At 40.7% G+C, this 16,450-nt stretch overlaps 1 protein-coding gene and 4 non-coding genes across 5 annotated transcripts; all 5 read right to left on the reverse strand.

Annotated features, from left to right (window-relative positions):
* Window positions 1–2,069: 2,069 nt before the first annotated feature.
* On the reverse strand, window positions 2,070–3,914 carry LOC133719409 (oxygen-evolving enhancer protein 1, chloroplastic). Its single transcript, XM_062145841.1, has 2 exons — window positions 3,592–3,914; window positions 2,070–2,985 (listed from the first exon to the last, which is right to left on the reverse strand). Exons 1-2 carry the CDS (start codon window positions 3,829–3,831, stop codon window positions 2,230–2,232), a joined length of 996 nt encoding a protein of 331 aa, XP_062001825.1. The 5' UTR covers window positions 3,832–3,914; the 3' UTR covers window positions 2,070–2,229.
* Window positions 3,915–4,311: 397 nt separating this feature from the next.
* On the reverse strand, window positions 4,312–4,385 carry TRNAI-AAU (transfer RNA isoleucine (anticodon AAU)). Its single transcript has one exon. It is a non-coding gene; the product is annotated as a tRNA-Ile (tRNA).
* A 1,170-nt stretch (window positions 4,386–5,555) lies between these two features.
* On the reverse strand, window positions 5,556–5,623 carry LOC133727647 (small nucleolar RNA Z105). The gene has a single exon (XR_009855324.1). It is a non-coding gene; the product is annotated as a small nucleolar RNA Z105 (small nucleolar RNA).
* Window positions 5,624–5,701: 78 nt separating this feature from the next.
* On the reverse strand, window positions 5,702–5,787 carry LOC133727617 (small nucleolar RNA SNOR75). The gene has a single exon (XR_009855296.1). It is a non-coding gene; the product is annotated as a small nucleolar RNA SNOR75 (small nucleolar RNA).
* A 114-nt stretch (window positions 5,788–5,901) lies between these two features.
* On the reverse strand, window positions 5,902–5,985 carry LOC133727616 (small nucleolar RNA SNOR75). Its single transcript, XR_009855295.1, has one exon. It is a non-coding gene; the product is annotated as a small nucleolar RNA SNOR75 (small nucleolar RNA).
* Between the last annotated feature and the right edge of the window lie 10,465 nt (window positions 5,986–16,450).

Here is a 16,450-nt window from a genome sequence, read left to right on the forward strand (position 1 = left end):
ATTTTTGCGTTCCACATATGTACGAACTCGTATCGACGAGCTCTACAACCTCTATGAAGGAAGTTTTCCAAAATTCCTTACGTACAAAAAGTCAATTTTCACAACCCCCTAAATAACGTTCGTTTCGAAAATAAATTCATTCGAAACCAAATTTCTCAAACCATGACATACGAATTTATCCCAAATATCATAATTCAAATAATAGAACAATTATTGAATTACATAAATTTATTATATGAAAATTCGGGACTTCACATTAGTTTCGGAGTCTTAAATACTTCCACGAAATATTTCCAAGGGATTTGGAGTTGACCAAAATAGTGATGTTAAATGGTCGTTTTAAAATTGATACTCACGAAACTCTTGTTCGTAGCTAATCACGAACCCGCACAGTTCGGTCCTTAACAAGTACCTCGTTATAAGAAAGGTGGGGGGTAGAAGAAGGGATTTTAGAAGTCCCTGAAGAAAGAGAAGAAACTGAAAGTACGGAAAGCAACAACTTTAATCTAAAAACTTACTTGGTTTTCTTGATTTTTTTTTTTTTTTTTGGTCTGTTAGTCTTGTGTTCTTCTCCAGGTGGTGCGTAGGAGGTGGTGGCGTACAAGGGGTGGTGATGGCACAAGGGTGCGCACAAAGTGATCCTAGGGTAGGGTTTTTGGGTTTCACTGCTAGGGAAGAAGAAGAGAAGGGATTTTGACTTTCTAAACCAGGGTTAGGACTTGTGCTAATAACATGTTTTAGAATACTGAAAGTAAAGAGAGAATTTGAGAGAATAGTTGTGTCTTTTATTGATAATAAGAGTCTCTATATATAGAGGGTACAAGTACAATTCCTTTGAGTACAATGAATCCTATTCTAATTAAGACTAGGAATCTAGAGTAAACTTCTCCTATTACAACAATGGAAAGTAATACACACATAAATAGAATATTTTTCAACATGACACAATTTTGCTGGACGAATTGAATGCTGTTAAATGTTTTTTTTTTTTTAAACAACCATTAGTGACAAATATCTCTTTGGAACACCACTGTAGACAAAATTTATGTTGAAAAAACTGACCTTAAAAGATAAAATAAATAAAAAATCACATTTGCCCAAGAAAATTCGTTGGCGAAAGCATGTAAGCCGCTGAAATTTCGTCGATAAAAGCACGTAGCCAACGAAAATTTGTCTGCTTAACCTCGAGTAAGTCGGAACTAGCAGAACGGTGAAATATGTTTTCAAATCTATTTGTATTTGGTACGTGTTGTGTTGATTGCACTTAGTACCCCAAACCTTATATATTCGAAATGATGAGTTGGTTATGAGATTTGCCTGGTTACCAAAATTAAGGATAAAGCATTGTTTTTAAAAGCTTTTATCACAAGTTTCACCAACTCAAATCTTTTTCAACGATGTTTGGCAAATCACATCATTTTTCTTAAAATTCAGATGAAAAACATGCTTATGCTTTTAATTTGGATTACATACTCAGACAAATGTTTGGTGCTTTGCATTTCAACAATATCATATTCATAATGAATCAAGTTCATGTGTTTCAATGTCCAAGGCCTTACCGCCTTACCAATAATTTCTTAGTAGGACTTTCGTTTCCTGCTGATGGATAATATTAATACGAATAATATCTTTCAAACTGTAACCAGACAACAGACCCCAAAAAAAAAAAAAAAAGTTACCGGACAAAAGCATATGGTATTTTCATAGACCTTTTATAAGCTTTTAGTGTCTTGACAAATCTGTATGGATCACATTTGACTCCAAATATCCAATTTGTGTGGCTCACTCACAAAATGATATGAAAATATAACTAGCTTACAGTGAAAGTAAGATAGATCATGATTCATGAATGGATGAACCTCATTGGTCCTGCTTTGTTTTCACTAGATCACAACCAAATTGGGATCTTAACCTAAATCCATATCAAACCTTTTGCTGTTGGAACCCTTTTGATTAATTTAGTTGTGCAACAAGAAAAATGTTCAAAATCTTTTAGTTTTAGTGCTCAATTATAAGCAAACACTTTGATGAAGCAGAGGAGCTTCGGAAGAATTCATTAGGCATTTGGATCATAATAATAGACCTGATAATATACAACAAGATAATGATCTCAGTACTTTCCAATTTGGGTTACAAGAGAAGTTCAGCAACACCATTTTTTGATTTATAGCAAAATCTGAAACCTCAGAATGAGAAGTAAATACATTGATTCATACACAGGGAATAGTTCTAATCAAGCTGAGCATACCAGACCCCTTGGATTTTGACATCCTTTGGAACCTTGGCACCCAAATCAGTATCAGAAGGCTGAATGCTCTCAAACACTCCAATCAACTCGCCGCTCTCCGGCTTGGTCTTGGTCACACTCAGTGTGATCTTCCCTTTTGATGATGAAACATTCTTGGTGTTCTCCTTGGCAAGTTCCTCCTCATCTCCTCTTCCTCCAGCTGGCAGCGCAACGGCATTGTCATAACCGGTGGAGCCACCTCTGCCCTTTGGGTCCAAGAAAGAGGAGCCTCTGTATGAGGGTACCAAGAACTCTCCGGTGAAGTTGTCGGGCTTTCCAGACGCCACAAGTTGCTTGATGGTGAACAAGAAAGGCACACGCTCACCTCCGGGGAGCTGGACTGTAACAGCAGCGTAATCAATTCCATCTTTCTCCTCGAACTTGACAGTTCCATCAGGGGAGACCTCGAAAGGGCCCTCGATCTCATCAAGGGTGTAGGTTAGGCGAGTCATGAGCTTGGTGTTTTGGAACTCTGGTGGGGCGTTCTTGCTCACACTATCTGCCTTGACTGTGAAGGAAGTTGGCTCTAGACAGAACTTCTTGGCTACGTACTTGCCTGGCTTGAAGGCAAAGGCTTCGGATCCACCATCAATGGTGGGGCATTGGTTGGCAGTTCCGGTTCCCTTCACTTCCATGTATGTCTTGCTCTGGATTTCGTCGTAGGTCAGCCTCTTTGGGGCTCCTTCTGCTCCTGCTCCCTACAAAACACAAGTTATCCCCAACAATGTAATTCAGAGTTAACACCATCAATTGTTACTTTGTTAGACTTTCAATTGAACTATATATATATTAGTACTAACAGATGTAGTCAGACTTGGAATTGAACTAAGATCACATGGATTCTTGCTTCAAAGTGCTATCCAAATACAACATTTAACATGTTATTTGTTTGATTCTCAATTTAAACTACTAATCAGTTTAGTAGTAAGATTAAGCAGCATATACTAAACATACAGAGACGACGAGGGCGGAAGTGGTGATTAGTTAACATTTAACATGTTATTTGTTCGATTCTCAATTTAAACTACTAATCAGTTTAGTTTTGTTAAATTATTGGTACAGATTGACAGTAGGGTTCATAATATAACATGTCAGATATCCGACAACTATTAGACTATTATCATATACTTCATTAGTTGTCATATATACTTCAAGGATGTTAGTATCTTACTTACTAATCACCATTGTATAAGAAATATGTGAAGAACTTGCAGCATTCAACTGATCACAACATACTCGTAACTAATCGCAACATGCTATACATGCACAAAGTAGTAAGATTAAGCAGCATATACTAAACATACAGAGACGACGAGGGCGGAAGTGGCGAGAGCAAAGCCAGCAATCTTGGTGGCATCTACACACTTGTGTGCAAACTCCTTAAGATCAGTCTGCAAAGAGCAAGTGAGCCTAGAAGAGGCAGCTGGCTCCAACCCAAAAGCCTTGGAAACATTAGAGGACCTCAACTGCAGGCTGGTCCTAGATGGCACACCCACCTTTGTGGGTTGCATAAGTGTAGCAGCTGCTTGCATAGAGGCTGCCATGGCTATGGTTCACTTGTGATTCACTTCTCTATGGTGATCTATCAGTGTATATTATCTGAGTGGGGAGTTTGATATGGAATATGGTGGTGACAATTATTTGGTGGCTTTGGTGGATAAAGGATAGGATAAGGTGGGCTGTGATTGGTGGAATGGAGGTAAAGCTTGTGTGCCAAGTGGCAAGTTTCATATTTGGGATAAAGATACTGGTGGTCAGAGATGAGCAGGCTCATATCCTCTGCTTCCTACTCCACATATATATGGGTTGAATAATCACTACATGAGTTCAACATTTGCCATCAATGATCAATCAGGGGAAGTGTAACTTGATATTCAGAAAAAACAACCTATAATACAAAATCAAAAGGAAACGTGTTTCGAACCTCTAGCCCTGGATACACTAAAAAATATTAAAACCAATTTAGCTAATTATGTCGGACTAGAGAAATATCAGTAGCCAGTAGGAAAACAAAAATAAAAAATTGGCCCATACAGGTCTCGAACCTGTGACCTTCGCGTTATTAGCACGACGCTCTAACCAGCTGAGCTAATAGGCCTTGATGCTAAGGGTTGCATTTTACATATTTGAATGAATAAACTGGTAAGTCCACTCTGACTATCACTGTCATATGCGAATTTTACTCAGGAAACCAGCAGCTGGAGAAGTGTTCTGTTTGAGTAGGAGAAAGCGCAACAATGTAAGCCCATTTCATTTTCAGCCACCAAGATTTGTAGTGAAGTACTGGTTTTGTTCTGTTCATCTGGTCAAGGATTTTGTGTCATTCACAGTTAATGTGTTCTAATAATTAAAAGATTTGATTATCTCAACTGGTTTAATGCTCTTCAAAGATTTTGTTGCCCTAGAAATTCTTTTCAGGATCTGTAGTAAAACCTTCCCACTGCTTTGGAAGTCACTTCCGGTTTAACCAATATGTTCCTTCTTTGTTTTAGGCCAATAGGCATCAAAATTTGTTACCCACTTACAAGTTCCTTGCCATCCAAATATGTCATGATCGTCAGAAAGTCCATCAACATAGCCTATTAGTCAACATGCCTAAGAGGTTCATCCATGTTGAAACACTTCTGAATGCTCTTCAAAGATTTTGTTGCCCTAGAAATTCTTTTCAGGATCTGTAGTAAAACCTTCCCACTGCTTTGGAAGTCACTTCCGGTTTAACCAATATGTTCCTTCTTTGTTTTAGGCCAATAGGCATCAAAATTTGTTACCCACTTACAAGTTCCTTGCCATCCAAATATGTCATGATCGTCAGAAAGTCCATCAACATAGCCTATTAGTCAACATGCCTAAGAGGTTCATCCATGTTGAAACACTTCTGAAATCATATTAGGGTTTATACATTTCTGAAATCATATTTGGTTTTCCTTTCCATAAAAGTAACCAAGTACTTCCAATACAAGATCAGCGAACGAAGCAATTTGTACGTCCAAGTTCCGATTCCGACTCAATGTTCAAATTTCCACAAAACTTGATGGAATTAACAACCAAAGAGACTCATAAAACATAAGAAACTGAAAGCCTCAAACTTGAGAGAGAAAGAGATTAGCTCAAAAGTGCTTGAAAGAAATCATCGGTGAGCCCTCAATGCATTAAAGAGTAAAGATTACTTTTTTCATCATCGCTACATCATCTCTCTCTCAACAATTGAGGTACACAATGTCAATTGAAAACCAAAATTTTAACAAAATAAAATCTAAAGAGCAGACATTCAGCATGAGTAGGAGGTTAATGTTCATCAGAAAACATCAGAATATAAAACAATCATCACCATGCCTGCTCCTCAATCCTAATATTGACCCAAAAATCATGAAATTAAAACAAACAAACAAAAATTTAGGAAGTGGGTATTAATCAATCTCTCAGACAAATGCCTCGTTTTGTCCTCATGATTTAATGAATGAATGGATCGGACTCGTCATCTGTTTTCATCATCACAGAGAAAACCCAATACTCACTTCATAATTCAAACCAAATCAAACACAAACAAAAAGGAAAGATTGAAACTTTGAGAGATAAAGTAAAACAAAGATTGAAACTTTGAGAGATAAATCGATTCCTCTCAGACAAATGCCTCGATTGTCGTCACGATTTAATGAATGAATGGATCGGACTCGTCATCGTTTTGATCATCACAGAGAAAAACAGAAAATTAGACCAACATAAACAAACAAAAAATTCAGAGAGAAAAGCTAGATGCTTTGAGGAAAACAGAGCAATCAATCAAAACCCCAAAATGATTAGCCCCATGACCATCACCAAGTAGAGAAAAAGAAGCGGCGGAACGGAACAGAGGGTTGAAAACCAGAGCGAATTCGGCTTATGATACATCTCCGTTTCGTGTGTTTGGTTTTATAGGCCTCAATGGGTTAGGGTTTTGGGTTTTCGGTGTCCTCAATATGACGGATATGCCATCGTTGGCAGAAACCAACCGTGGGCTTCAACTAGAACTTGTGATTATGGGCTAGTTCTAAGAATCCAAGAGGCTTTTGTATTGTAGCAATTACCCATAAATTTCTTTTTAAAATTTATATTATGTTTAAGTAAATTCAGAATATGTGTCTGGCCCAAACTCTAAGATATTTGTTCTAGTTGAAATAGAGTTTATGTTAGAGATAATCTCGGAATCCAATCAATATACAATTATGTTTCTGTGTACAACTGTATCTCTATACTTGTAATCCTCTATATAAAGATACTCCAATTAAAGCATAGCAAATTCTCTCCCAATTCAGTTTTCCTAAAACATATTATTAATTAAGTCATCATACATTTTTATCTCTCATAAGGTACAAAATATTAAAAAAATATATATATCATTTATAAAAACAAGGTCCTTGACCTCATGTCCAAATTTGACCCCACCCCTTACAACAAAAAAGTTAAAAGGCGAAAAGACAATTTTGGCCTCTGAACAATTATGAAATTATAAGTCTACCTCTCTCTCTCAAACTTTCGTCTCTCCCTCTCTCAATATCTCTCTTCTCCGACGAAATCCGAGACACACTACAGCCAGTCATCGCAACCGCCACTACCTACTCCGACCATTCCTCCGGCTCCATCAACCTGATAGTCTAATTGCAACACTAATATGCTTATGCACCGTATCCGGGTCGGATTCCAAACGGTATGCTCTACGCCTCTACGGTCTTTGCCCTCAGCTTGTAATCGTCTCTATCGCCAACTCTGATCACTCTCTATCCCCTTATGTTGCAGATGGAGGGTTTGATTTCTTGTTTCGTTCAAGAAAATAGTGCTGCATGCCTAGTTTGTGGTGCTGGAAGAATTCAGGTTTGTTCTCATCGATATCGTCCTCATCATTGAAACCACTAGAGATATTAAATTGAAAATTGCGGCCACACGTCTTTGCTTTCTTTCTTTATATTTTTACTAGGGGTGGGCGTGGGTCGGATCGGACTGGTTTTGGGCCAAAACCGCATCCGACCCGTATTCTTCGGTGGATTGAATATTAGGACCAGCAACTGAATGTTAATGGACTGGGCCGAAAATTGGGGTGACCCTAACTTTCAAGTCGGCCCGGTTCGGTTTCGGTTGATCGGCATCGCTGCTCATCGTCGTTGGAGAGTCGGGATCGTCATTGCAGATCGAAGGTTGAAGAGTCGGGCTTGGCGTTGTGCAGATCGAAGGCGTCGGCAGGCGGCGTTGGTAGCCTGAGGATCGAGCTCGGCGTTGTGCAGATCAAAGGCGTTGGTAGGTGGCGCGGCATGGTAGTTGTTGGTCGGCGGCTGTGAGAGACAGAGAGAGTGTTGGTCGAGAGAGATGAGAGGCCGAGAGAGATGAGAGAGAGAGAACGGCTAGCCTCGAATAGGTTAGGGTTTTCTTTATGATCAGGTAAGGTCAAATTCACATGAAACCCAATCAGAAGCCAATCAGAAGTTGACACGTATTAAAAATAATAAAAATTAATATTTTATATAAATTCGGCCGGTTCGGTTTATTCCGGTTGGTTCAGAGTAAGAACCAGGTTCTATCCGGTCTGGTCCGGTTTGATGCATTTTCTTTAACTGTTTCTTCCGGTTCGGTAACCGGAACCCATTTTCCGGGCCAGTTCGGCCGATTTTCTGCTCCCGGTTCGGTTTCTGCCCACCCCTATACTTTATACACGGTGAAAGAACCCCACTGAGAAACGACCCACACTATAATTCTCTGTATCCATATATCTTAATCGCTACATGCATGTAATTATAGATAGTTTCTCTGTACCCCACCTATTTTTGACGATTTTTTTGTATTTTCTTCTTTTAACTTTGTACCTTTGTGTGTGTGTGTGTGTGTGTGTGTGTGTGTGTGTATTGCAAAAGTAAATTGGAATTGGAATTGGTCTACTCATTTCATTTCATAGCCCATTTATATAGGGATGAAATTACAATAGAAATATCGATTAACATCAATTACAATAATGATAGTAAATATTGATTGTGATGTGATTGCAATTCCCTGATTCCCTCTTCGTCTGTTTCTTTGACGAAGGCACATAATGTGTTTTTCCTTTAACATAGATATATTTGTTGATGGTATTATTAACTCTGGAGTCTGGACGTACTTCTATTCTTACTTAACATAGATGTACTCCTTTCAACCTTATTAGAGCAACTCCAATAGTTTTCCCATATTTTGATTTTCCCCCCCTCTATTTTAGGGAAAAAATGAGCATCTTTTGGTCCAACAGATTTTCTAGAACTATCTATTTTAGGGATAGTGAGGAAAGAGAAAACAAAATTCTCTAAATTTACAGCAGTCTCTAAACATTTAAGGAAGAATTATAGAGATTTTAGAGTTAGCTGTAAAATAGGGAATCTGTTGGAGTTGGAGAAGCGAAATTGCTTAAAACTTTGACTTTGACTTCTTTATAATACAAAAATTATTGGGAAACTATTGGAGTTGCTCTTAGCAAAACCTAATAAGCATTCTTTCATAAACAACTAGTTTATGCATCTTTTTCAAAACGTAAAAAGTTGGTTGATTATGATGTATGGAGGAAAATGTTGGAGTTAGTACCTCTGTAAAGAAGCGGTGATGATGATGTTATTTTTCTCTTTTAGCTAAAACTAGGATTTTTGTCAATCAAGGTCTATTGAAGGTCTATTGGAGAGCAATAATTGTTTTGGATTGATGTAGTCTCCTCGTTTTTTTCTTTAATCAAAGTTCTATTTGTCTAATTTTAAGGAGATTAGTTCCCATTCAGAAAACCGAAAGGTTTATTGGGAGGCAATAAACCTCTTTATCCCCATATGAGATCTCTGACAACCTCTTTGGGGACTTCCGGTGAGGTTTCATAAACTTTTATTGCCCCTCTATAGGGGGCAATAGAGGTTTATTGTCACTTCATTAGGGAACAATAAAGGTCTATTTAGGGGCAATAAACCTTTTCGGCGACCTATGAGATTTTCGACGACCTCTTTAGGGACCTCCGGCAAGGTTTTCAGAGAAGTCCGGTGGGCAGCGGCAGGTGACCGGAATCCCGCGGTCGTTGGCCGAAATCTGGTGAAGTCTCCTACGGCTTCTCTCTCTTCCACTCTCTCTCTCTCTCTCTCTCTATGTAACAAAAGGGTGATGGTAAAATAGTCTTAAAAAAAAAAAAAAAAAAAAAAACTTAATTGGGTATTGGGGAAGACCTTATTAGTGTTTAAGGGGTAAGGGGGAATTAAAAAAACTTAATGAGATAAGTGGGATAAATGGACAAAAACCCTTATAAATATAACATTGTTGTAGAGAAACTGAAATTGAGAGGAATTTGCTGTCTATTCTCATTGATAATAGGGGCCTCTTTATATAGAGGATTACAATGCATAGAATCTCAATCGTACAAGGAAAGTAATCATACATTGAATAGGAATCTAGATCCTTCTAATTTAATCCTATTACCACTAGGTCAAGTAACCTAGAGTTTGGGCCAGACACATAATCGGGATTTCCTTGAACACTTCCCCTTGTGTCGTCCAAACGTGGTGCTTCTCTCGTTGCCTCATTAAAAACCTTGCCGAGTAACAAAAACCCAGTGGGACAAAAATAACCTCGATCGAAGGGGAAAAAGAGCACAACACACCCTTCACGTTTCGAGACCATACATGTAGACATCTCCCCCTGATGTCTGCATCTCCCCCTGATGACTACGGTCATGGGAGTTCGGATAACTTCCGTAAACGATGCTACCAACATGTTTCTTGAAAGTGGAATTTAGGCAATGACTTAGTGAGCAAGTCTGCCACACTGTCCTCAGATCGAATCTAGTTCATTTTGATCTTGAGGAGAGTCTGTTGTTGCTGATTAAGCTTGGTGTTGTCGCTTTGATGTAGCCTTGCTTTATTTGTTCAAAACAAGCTGCATTATCCTAAATGCTCGTAGGCTCATCTATGGTAGACTTCAAACCACAATTGTTCGAACATGCGTAATTATGGATCCAATCCATATACATTCACGAATCTCTTCGTGAAGAAGAGCAATGATCTCTGCATTGTTCGAAGATATAGCGACTAGGGTCTATTCTATAGACCTCCAAGATATCGCAGTCTTTACCCATGGTGAACACTAAACCAGTTTGGGAATGACCTTTGTGTGGGTCAGAGAGATACCCAGCATCAGTTAAACCTTCCAAAACACATGTCGTTTTGGGATGGGGATAGTGGACGCAGGCCAGTGTTGGCGGCGTTCCTAGTGTGTGATGGGTCCGAATCCATCATCTCTCTGTAGGGATAGAACAAGCCCATATCAATCGTACATCTCAAGTACTGAAAGATATCTTTTACACCAATCTAATGGCGTCGCGTTGGCACAGAGCTATATCTTAGCTAACAAGTTCATGGTAAATGAGATGTCCGGTCTTGTGCATTGAGCTATGTACAATAATGCGCCTATTGTACTTCACTAGGGCATTTCTGCCCCTAGCGCATCTTCGTCATCATCCTTCGAACGAAGAGGATCCTTTTCAGGATCAAGACTACGGACGATCATGGGGGTGCTTGAAGGTTTGACCTTGTCAAAATGCCTAAGCATCTATCAACACGATGCTCAAGTTCCAAACCGAGACATAATCGTGTTCTCCCATAATCCTTCATCTCAAAATCGGATTTCAAGTGTTCAGCGGTTTCCCTTAACTCTTTAAGGGCTTCTAATGAAGATCATGTCCAACATGAACCGCGATAGAATCCTAAACTTGTTATAGAAACGCTTGGGCATATCCCTTCCCAATCAAGTAGTCATCTTAGTGAGCGTTTCAACCTCTTTGTAAAACGCGCCCCGTGGTCTAGAGCCACTTGACTTGGGTAAATGAAGTTCACCATGAACCTTCATGTATATTCCGTATCTAGATCCCTATAGAGATATGTAGTGACCACATTTGTAAGCTGCATGTTCAGTTATTCGGAAACTACCAAACTGATAGGGTAGTGGAGTGTAATGACATCCATTGCGAGAGAATATGTCTCATCGTAGTCGATTCCAGGGCGTTTTATGAGAAGCCTTGCGCCATAAGGCGAGATTACCATATCTTTTTCTCACTACGCTTTCTAACGAAGACCCATTAGTCAATAGGTTTTATGTCAGGAGGTGTTGGCATCACTAGCTCAGAAAACCTTCCTTTTCGTTAGAGAATCCATCTTAACCTGGATCGCATCTTTCCATTTAGGCCAAATCTCTCTACGTTGGCATTCATTCATCAACGGAGCGTGGTTCGATATCATCTTACTCAACAAACTCATGCGCAACGAAATGCGCAGCTACATCATCAATTATGATGGAGTTTCTATCCCACGTCTCATGTACACTAGTGTAATTTTCATAAAGCTCTATATTCTCAGGAATAGGGTTCTAACGTTGAGGCGTCCCCTAACGATAACCATAACCCGGAAGATACTCATGAGACGGATTTTGAGTCTTGATGATCAAAGGATTGGAATGTGCCAAAGTATCCTTCGAACCCACGGGCCTCCCATGCATCCTAGCTGGGGCCATGGCCTGTAACGCCAGAGTGCCACTCTCTATGGCGTTGGCGCCATGCCTACCTCTGTGTAGGGTAGCGCTACGTCCTCTCGTAGGGACGTCCATCCTTGCAGGCATGTTTGTGTGATCTCGTCACTTTAACAGGGATCGAGATGAGACATAGTGGGGACAGACTACGACAATTCCTGTCGTTCCTGTTGAACATTCGTGTTCTTATCTCCCCCTAACGACGGGAAGACTGTCTCATCAAAGTGACATCCACAAATCTAGCGGTAAGGAGATCGCCTAGCAAGGGCATTAAGTGGCGGACGATTGTTGGAGTCTCAAATCCAACTGAGTTGCCCATTTGTCTGTAAGGACCCATCATAGAACGCTGTGGCGGCGCAATTGGCACATAAATGGCACACTCAAAGATGCGTAAGTACGATACTTGTACCCAGTCACTAGCTGTAACGCAGAGGTAGATTGAGTGGCAATGGGTCGTAGATGAATTAGCATAGCTGCATGCGATATTGCATCACCCCAAGCGGATATAAGGACGTTGGTGCGCATTACCAATGTCCGGACTACCATCGTGTCGTTTCCGCGAGACCATTTGGGTGTGCTCATGGGAATATGATGTCCAACATCAATCCCAAATGCAATGACTATCGAAAGTATTCGATGTAAACTCACTAGCATAGTCAAATCCAATTGACTGAATAGGATGATTCGGGAAGTGAGCCCGTTGTCATATGATGTGTGCTAGGAGTGTTTCATAAGCAGCATTACAAGTGGACAATGGCACAACACGTGACCAGCGTGTTTGCATATCAACCAACATCATGAGATATTTAAATGTCCGCAAGTTGGTGGAATCAGTCCATAGAATCCCTACGGATTCTATGTAAGAACATAATGAGTATTTTCATATCCTTTGCATAGGACGGTCTCAGTCCTAATTTTCCTAAGGAAGTGGCTTTGTAAAATGAGCGAGAGGCCTTAGAAGCAACCAATGAGAGTTTTAGTTGGGCCTGAGCGTTTGAAACGCATATTGAAGCAAAGTTTGTGACTACATCACCCATCATGGTGTCATGACCATGGGAAGTGGCATCCATGGCGTTATAACCATGGGGATTGACATCCATGGCGTCATGGCCATGGGTAGCGCCATATATGGCGTTGTCACAAGGGACTTGGGCGGCCATATGGCGCTCCAAGACAGCTGCAGCGCCAGATGCTGCAATTGTTGCGATCTTGCTAAGTCCAGGAACCAATTTTTGATTCTTGCTTCATTTTGCTCGAGGGTGTCCATGTGAAGTCTTTAGTAGACGGATCATCATATCATGACCAGGGTGACTTATCCTGTCGAGACAAAGCCAATATGTGTCTAAATCCAAGAGATCTTCTCTCATAACTTTATTGGATTTAATAGCTAGAATAGTGACATAGAGTCCACTATAGAGACACATAAACTTCTCTAAGATGCGTCTTCGTTCGCAATCATTAGAGGCATTGCAAAGGAACTCATTTCTGTTCTCTACATGCGTTTTCGCATGGAATCCGTTGGCTATCCATAGGTGCGAGTTGCCCTAGGAGCGTAGAGAGTTTATGTGACATTAATCAAGGTGCCATTTGGCAAAAAGAACTTGGGCTATTCCATGTCCTTAAATTAATACTGATGGCCCAGCCATCGTAGTCACAAAGTAACATGCTCATGAATCAAAATGGAGTCATAAAGAAAAGAACTCGAAATTTTATTCATAAGCCAACGGAATACATCATTGTCTCTTAACCATTAGGAGAATCTAATCCAAATGCTAGCTAATGCAAAACAATGGTAGTCGTCTAACTTCTTTCGGTAATTCCAACGCAAATGTGACCAGGTGAGTAGGGAGATGTCGGTGGAGCAAAGCTCGCTTAATTACCACTTATCTTAAAACCTTTCTAGACATCACATTTACATTGAGTACGCCTACTTTGAAGAAAGACTAAACCATAGGCATCTACTACAAAAATAATATGGCAATTGCCTACATCTCTTGGAAAATAAAGACTTAAACAGAATTGGCGATCTATTGATCCCAGCCAGATTCGTAGTCTTCAACCCTTCACTTTAGATCATCTTCTTGATCTTGTTGTTCTACATAGTGAGCTCTCTTGCTTCACAAATATGCTTTGTAGGCGGTGACAAGTTCTTCACGAGCTCTACAAATGTGTGCCCAATGATCAGACACTCCACATTGAGAACATACATCTCTTTGCTCAAACTCCATTGATTGAGGCGCTTTGAAAGCGTCATTAAGATGGCTCTTAGTGTTGGTGGAGCCACCAACATGGCCAGAGGCGTTGCCTCCCTCTCTCTTTCCACGTTAACCTCTTTGGTTCCGTGTTCGCCTATTTTGGCGATTACCTTCCCAAGTAGAGCGATTATATGGACCAGAAAGTCCATAAGTATCCCTAATATTAGGGTTTTGCTCTTGGCGCCTTCTCTTAGGGGCACGACTATAATTGGATTCCGGAATATGCTCTATTTCCACTGATCTCGAATTATAGTTCTTCACAAGGATGTTGTCATACTTTTCAGTGACATTCATAGCTCCAATGAGCTCATGAAACCTTGTGATCCGTCCTGCAGTAACATCAATTCGATAGTTCTTAGCAACCATCAATGCAGAAACGGGGAAGGTAGAGAGAGTCTTCTCAATCAACATCGCATTTGTGATCTCTTTACCACAGAATTCCATTAAGGATTTAATGCGAAGTGCTTCCGAGTTATAGTCAAGAACTGACTTGAAATCATAGGGGCGGAGGCTATGCCATCTCACTTCTAGGTCAGGAAGCAAGGAAGGAGTCACGGACGTTGCCAAATCTTTCTTCGAGTGAGACCCACAACCTTCTGGGGTCTTCTTCATTCATACACTCGTACTGGAGCGAATCATCCATATGACGAGTCATTAGGATGATGGCTTTCGCCTTATTTGCCTCTAAGGCTGCTCTATTTGCTTCCAAAGCTTGAGCTTGCTCAACAGTTAGCACGTCCTGGCTAGGCTCGAGAATCGTATCCAGGATTCCATCGGCCTTGAGATGCTGGCGGACATCACGAACCCACTTGTGATATTCAGAGCCAGTTGTTCCCAATGGAGCAAAGTCCAATTTGTTCAGGTTACTCATCCTGAAAGAGAACAAGAAATTAGGGTTAGTTTCGGAGCGTGAAAGGCTACCACGAAACATATAAAATTTCTGAGCGTAGTCGCTTCCAAGAAATTAGGAATTTCCGAGCGTAGTCACTTCCAAGAAATTCGATTCCAAGAGGGGTTGGATTAGATCGAAACAATGATGTGTGTGGTCGATCGTTTTCTTCTCAACAAACTCTTAAGTTTGGGGGACTCTACAAGCTCCAAGCTTGGAGTGAGCACGAACCCCCACAGTTCGGCTTTTGGTCTCCCCTATGAAGAAGAAATGGGGGTAGAAGAAGGGAGGTTGCAAGTCCCCGAGAAAAGAAGAAGAAAAGCAATAAAAACTTCAAAAACGGGAACTTTTAGAAAAGTTTACCTTGAAAAATTGCCGGAAATCTTGACCCGAAAAGTTGGCCGGAAAAATGCCGCCAGAAAATTGGCAGGAAAAAGGTTGACCGTCGTTGACCGGCGCTGACCGAGGTGCTGACGTGGCGGCCGGTTGCTATCGTGGCGGTCAGTTGCTGATGTGGCAAGCTTCTGGGCTGCTTCCGTCTTCTGGGCCTCTGGGTCTGGTTATTGGGCTTCTGCGCTGGGCTTTGGGCTTCCCTCCTGGGCTCTGCTCCCCTTTTTCTTTCTTCCTCTGCCGGTTTGGTTGTAGCCGGTTGTGGTGGTCGGTTCAGGTCCTTTTAGGCCGGTTCCGGTGAAGATTTCTCCGGTTCCGGGCTCCTGGAGTATGGCTGAAGCTTCTAACGGAGGAAGGTGGTGACAGGTGGATGGGAAGGATGCGAACCCGGCTGGAGATCGTCGGATTCTTCTTTGGGACCGGATTCAGTCACTTCCGGCGGCCGGTTCAGGTCGATTCTGTCCGGTTCCGGTGGTTTCGCCGGCGGTTCCGAGCTCCTGGGATCTGGGGCTTCAAGGTGAGTTGCGGAAGTTTCTGGGATTTTGAGGCTACGAATTTAGGGTTTCAGGGTTAGGGCTTTGTGCTGATAACGTGTTGTAGAGAAACTGAAATTGAGAGGAATTTGCTATCTATTCTCATTGATAATAGGGGCCTCTTTATATAGAGGATTACAATGCATAGAATCTCAATCGTACAAGGAAAGTAATCATACATTGAATAGGAATCTAGATCCTTCTAATTTAATCCTATTACCACTAGGTCAAGTAACCTAGAGTTTGGGCCAGATACATAATCGGGATTTCCTTGAACAAACATCGCATTTTATTTTTTATTATTTACAAAAAGGTCACTACATCGATATTGTCATTAATTGAAAAGCTACTACCGACGAACAAAAAAGCTATTTTCGAAGAACAAACTGACAAACTGTCAATAAACCGAAAAGCTACTGTCATTCTTCATAAAAATTATTTTCATTCATTGGAAAAATCATTACCATCATTCGAAAAGCTATTGCCCCGCACTAAAAATCTATTATCGACAAACTGAAATGGTACTGTCATTCTTCAAAAAAGTTACTATCAT

This window comes from Rosa rugosa, chromosome 1, assembly GCF_958449725.1.
Source record: "Rosa rugosa chromosome 1, drRosRugo1.1, whole genome shotgun sequence".
NCBI classification, from domain to species: domain Eukaryota; kingdom Viridiplantae; phylum Streptophyta; class Magnoliopsida; order Rosales; family Rosaceae; genus Rosa; species Rosa rugosa.

Excerpts from the sequence above, each read along its gene's own strand:
- LOC133719409 (XM_062145841.1), bottom strand. The coding sequence starts at position 3,831 with ATGGCAGCCTCTATGCAAGCAGCTGCTACACTTATGCAACCCACAAAG. Across the intron at positions 2,986-3,591 it reads CTTCCGCCCTCGTCGTCTCT|GGAGCAGGAGCAGAAGGAGC; the intron begins GTATGTTTAGTA and ends TGTGTTTTGTAG.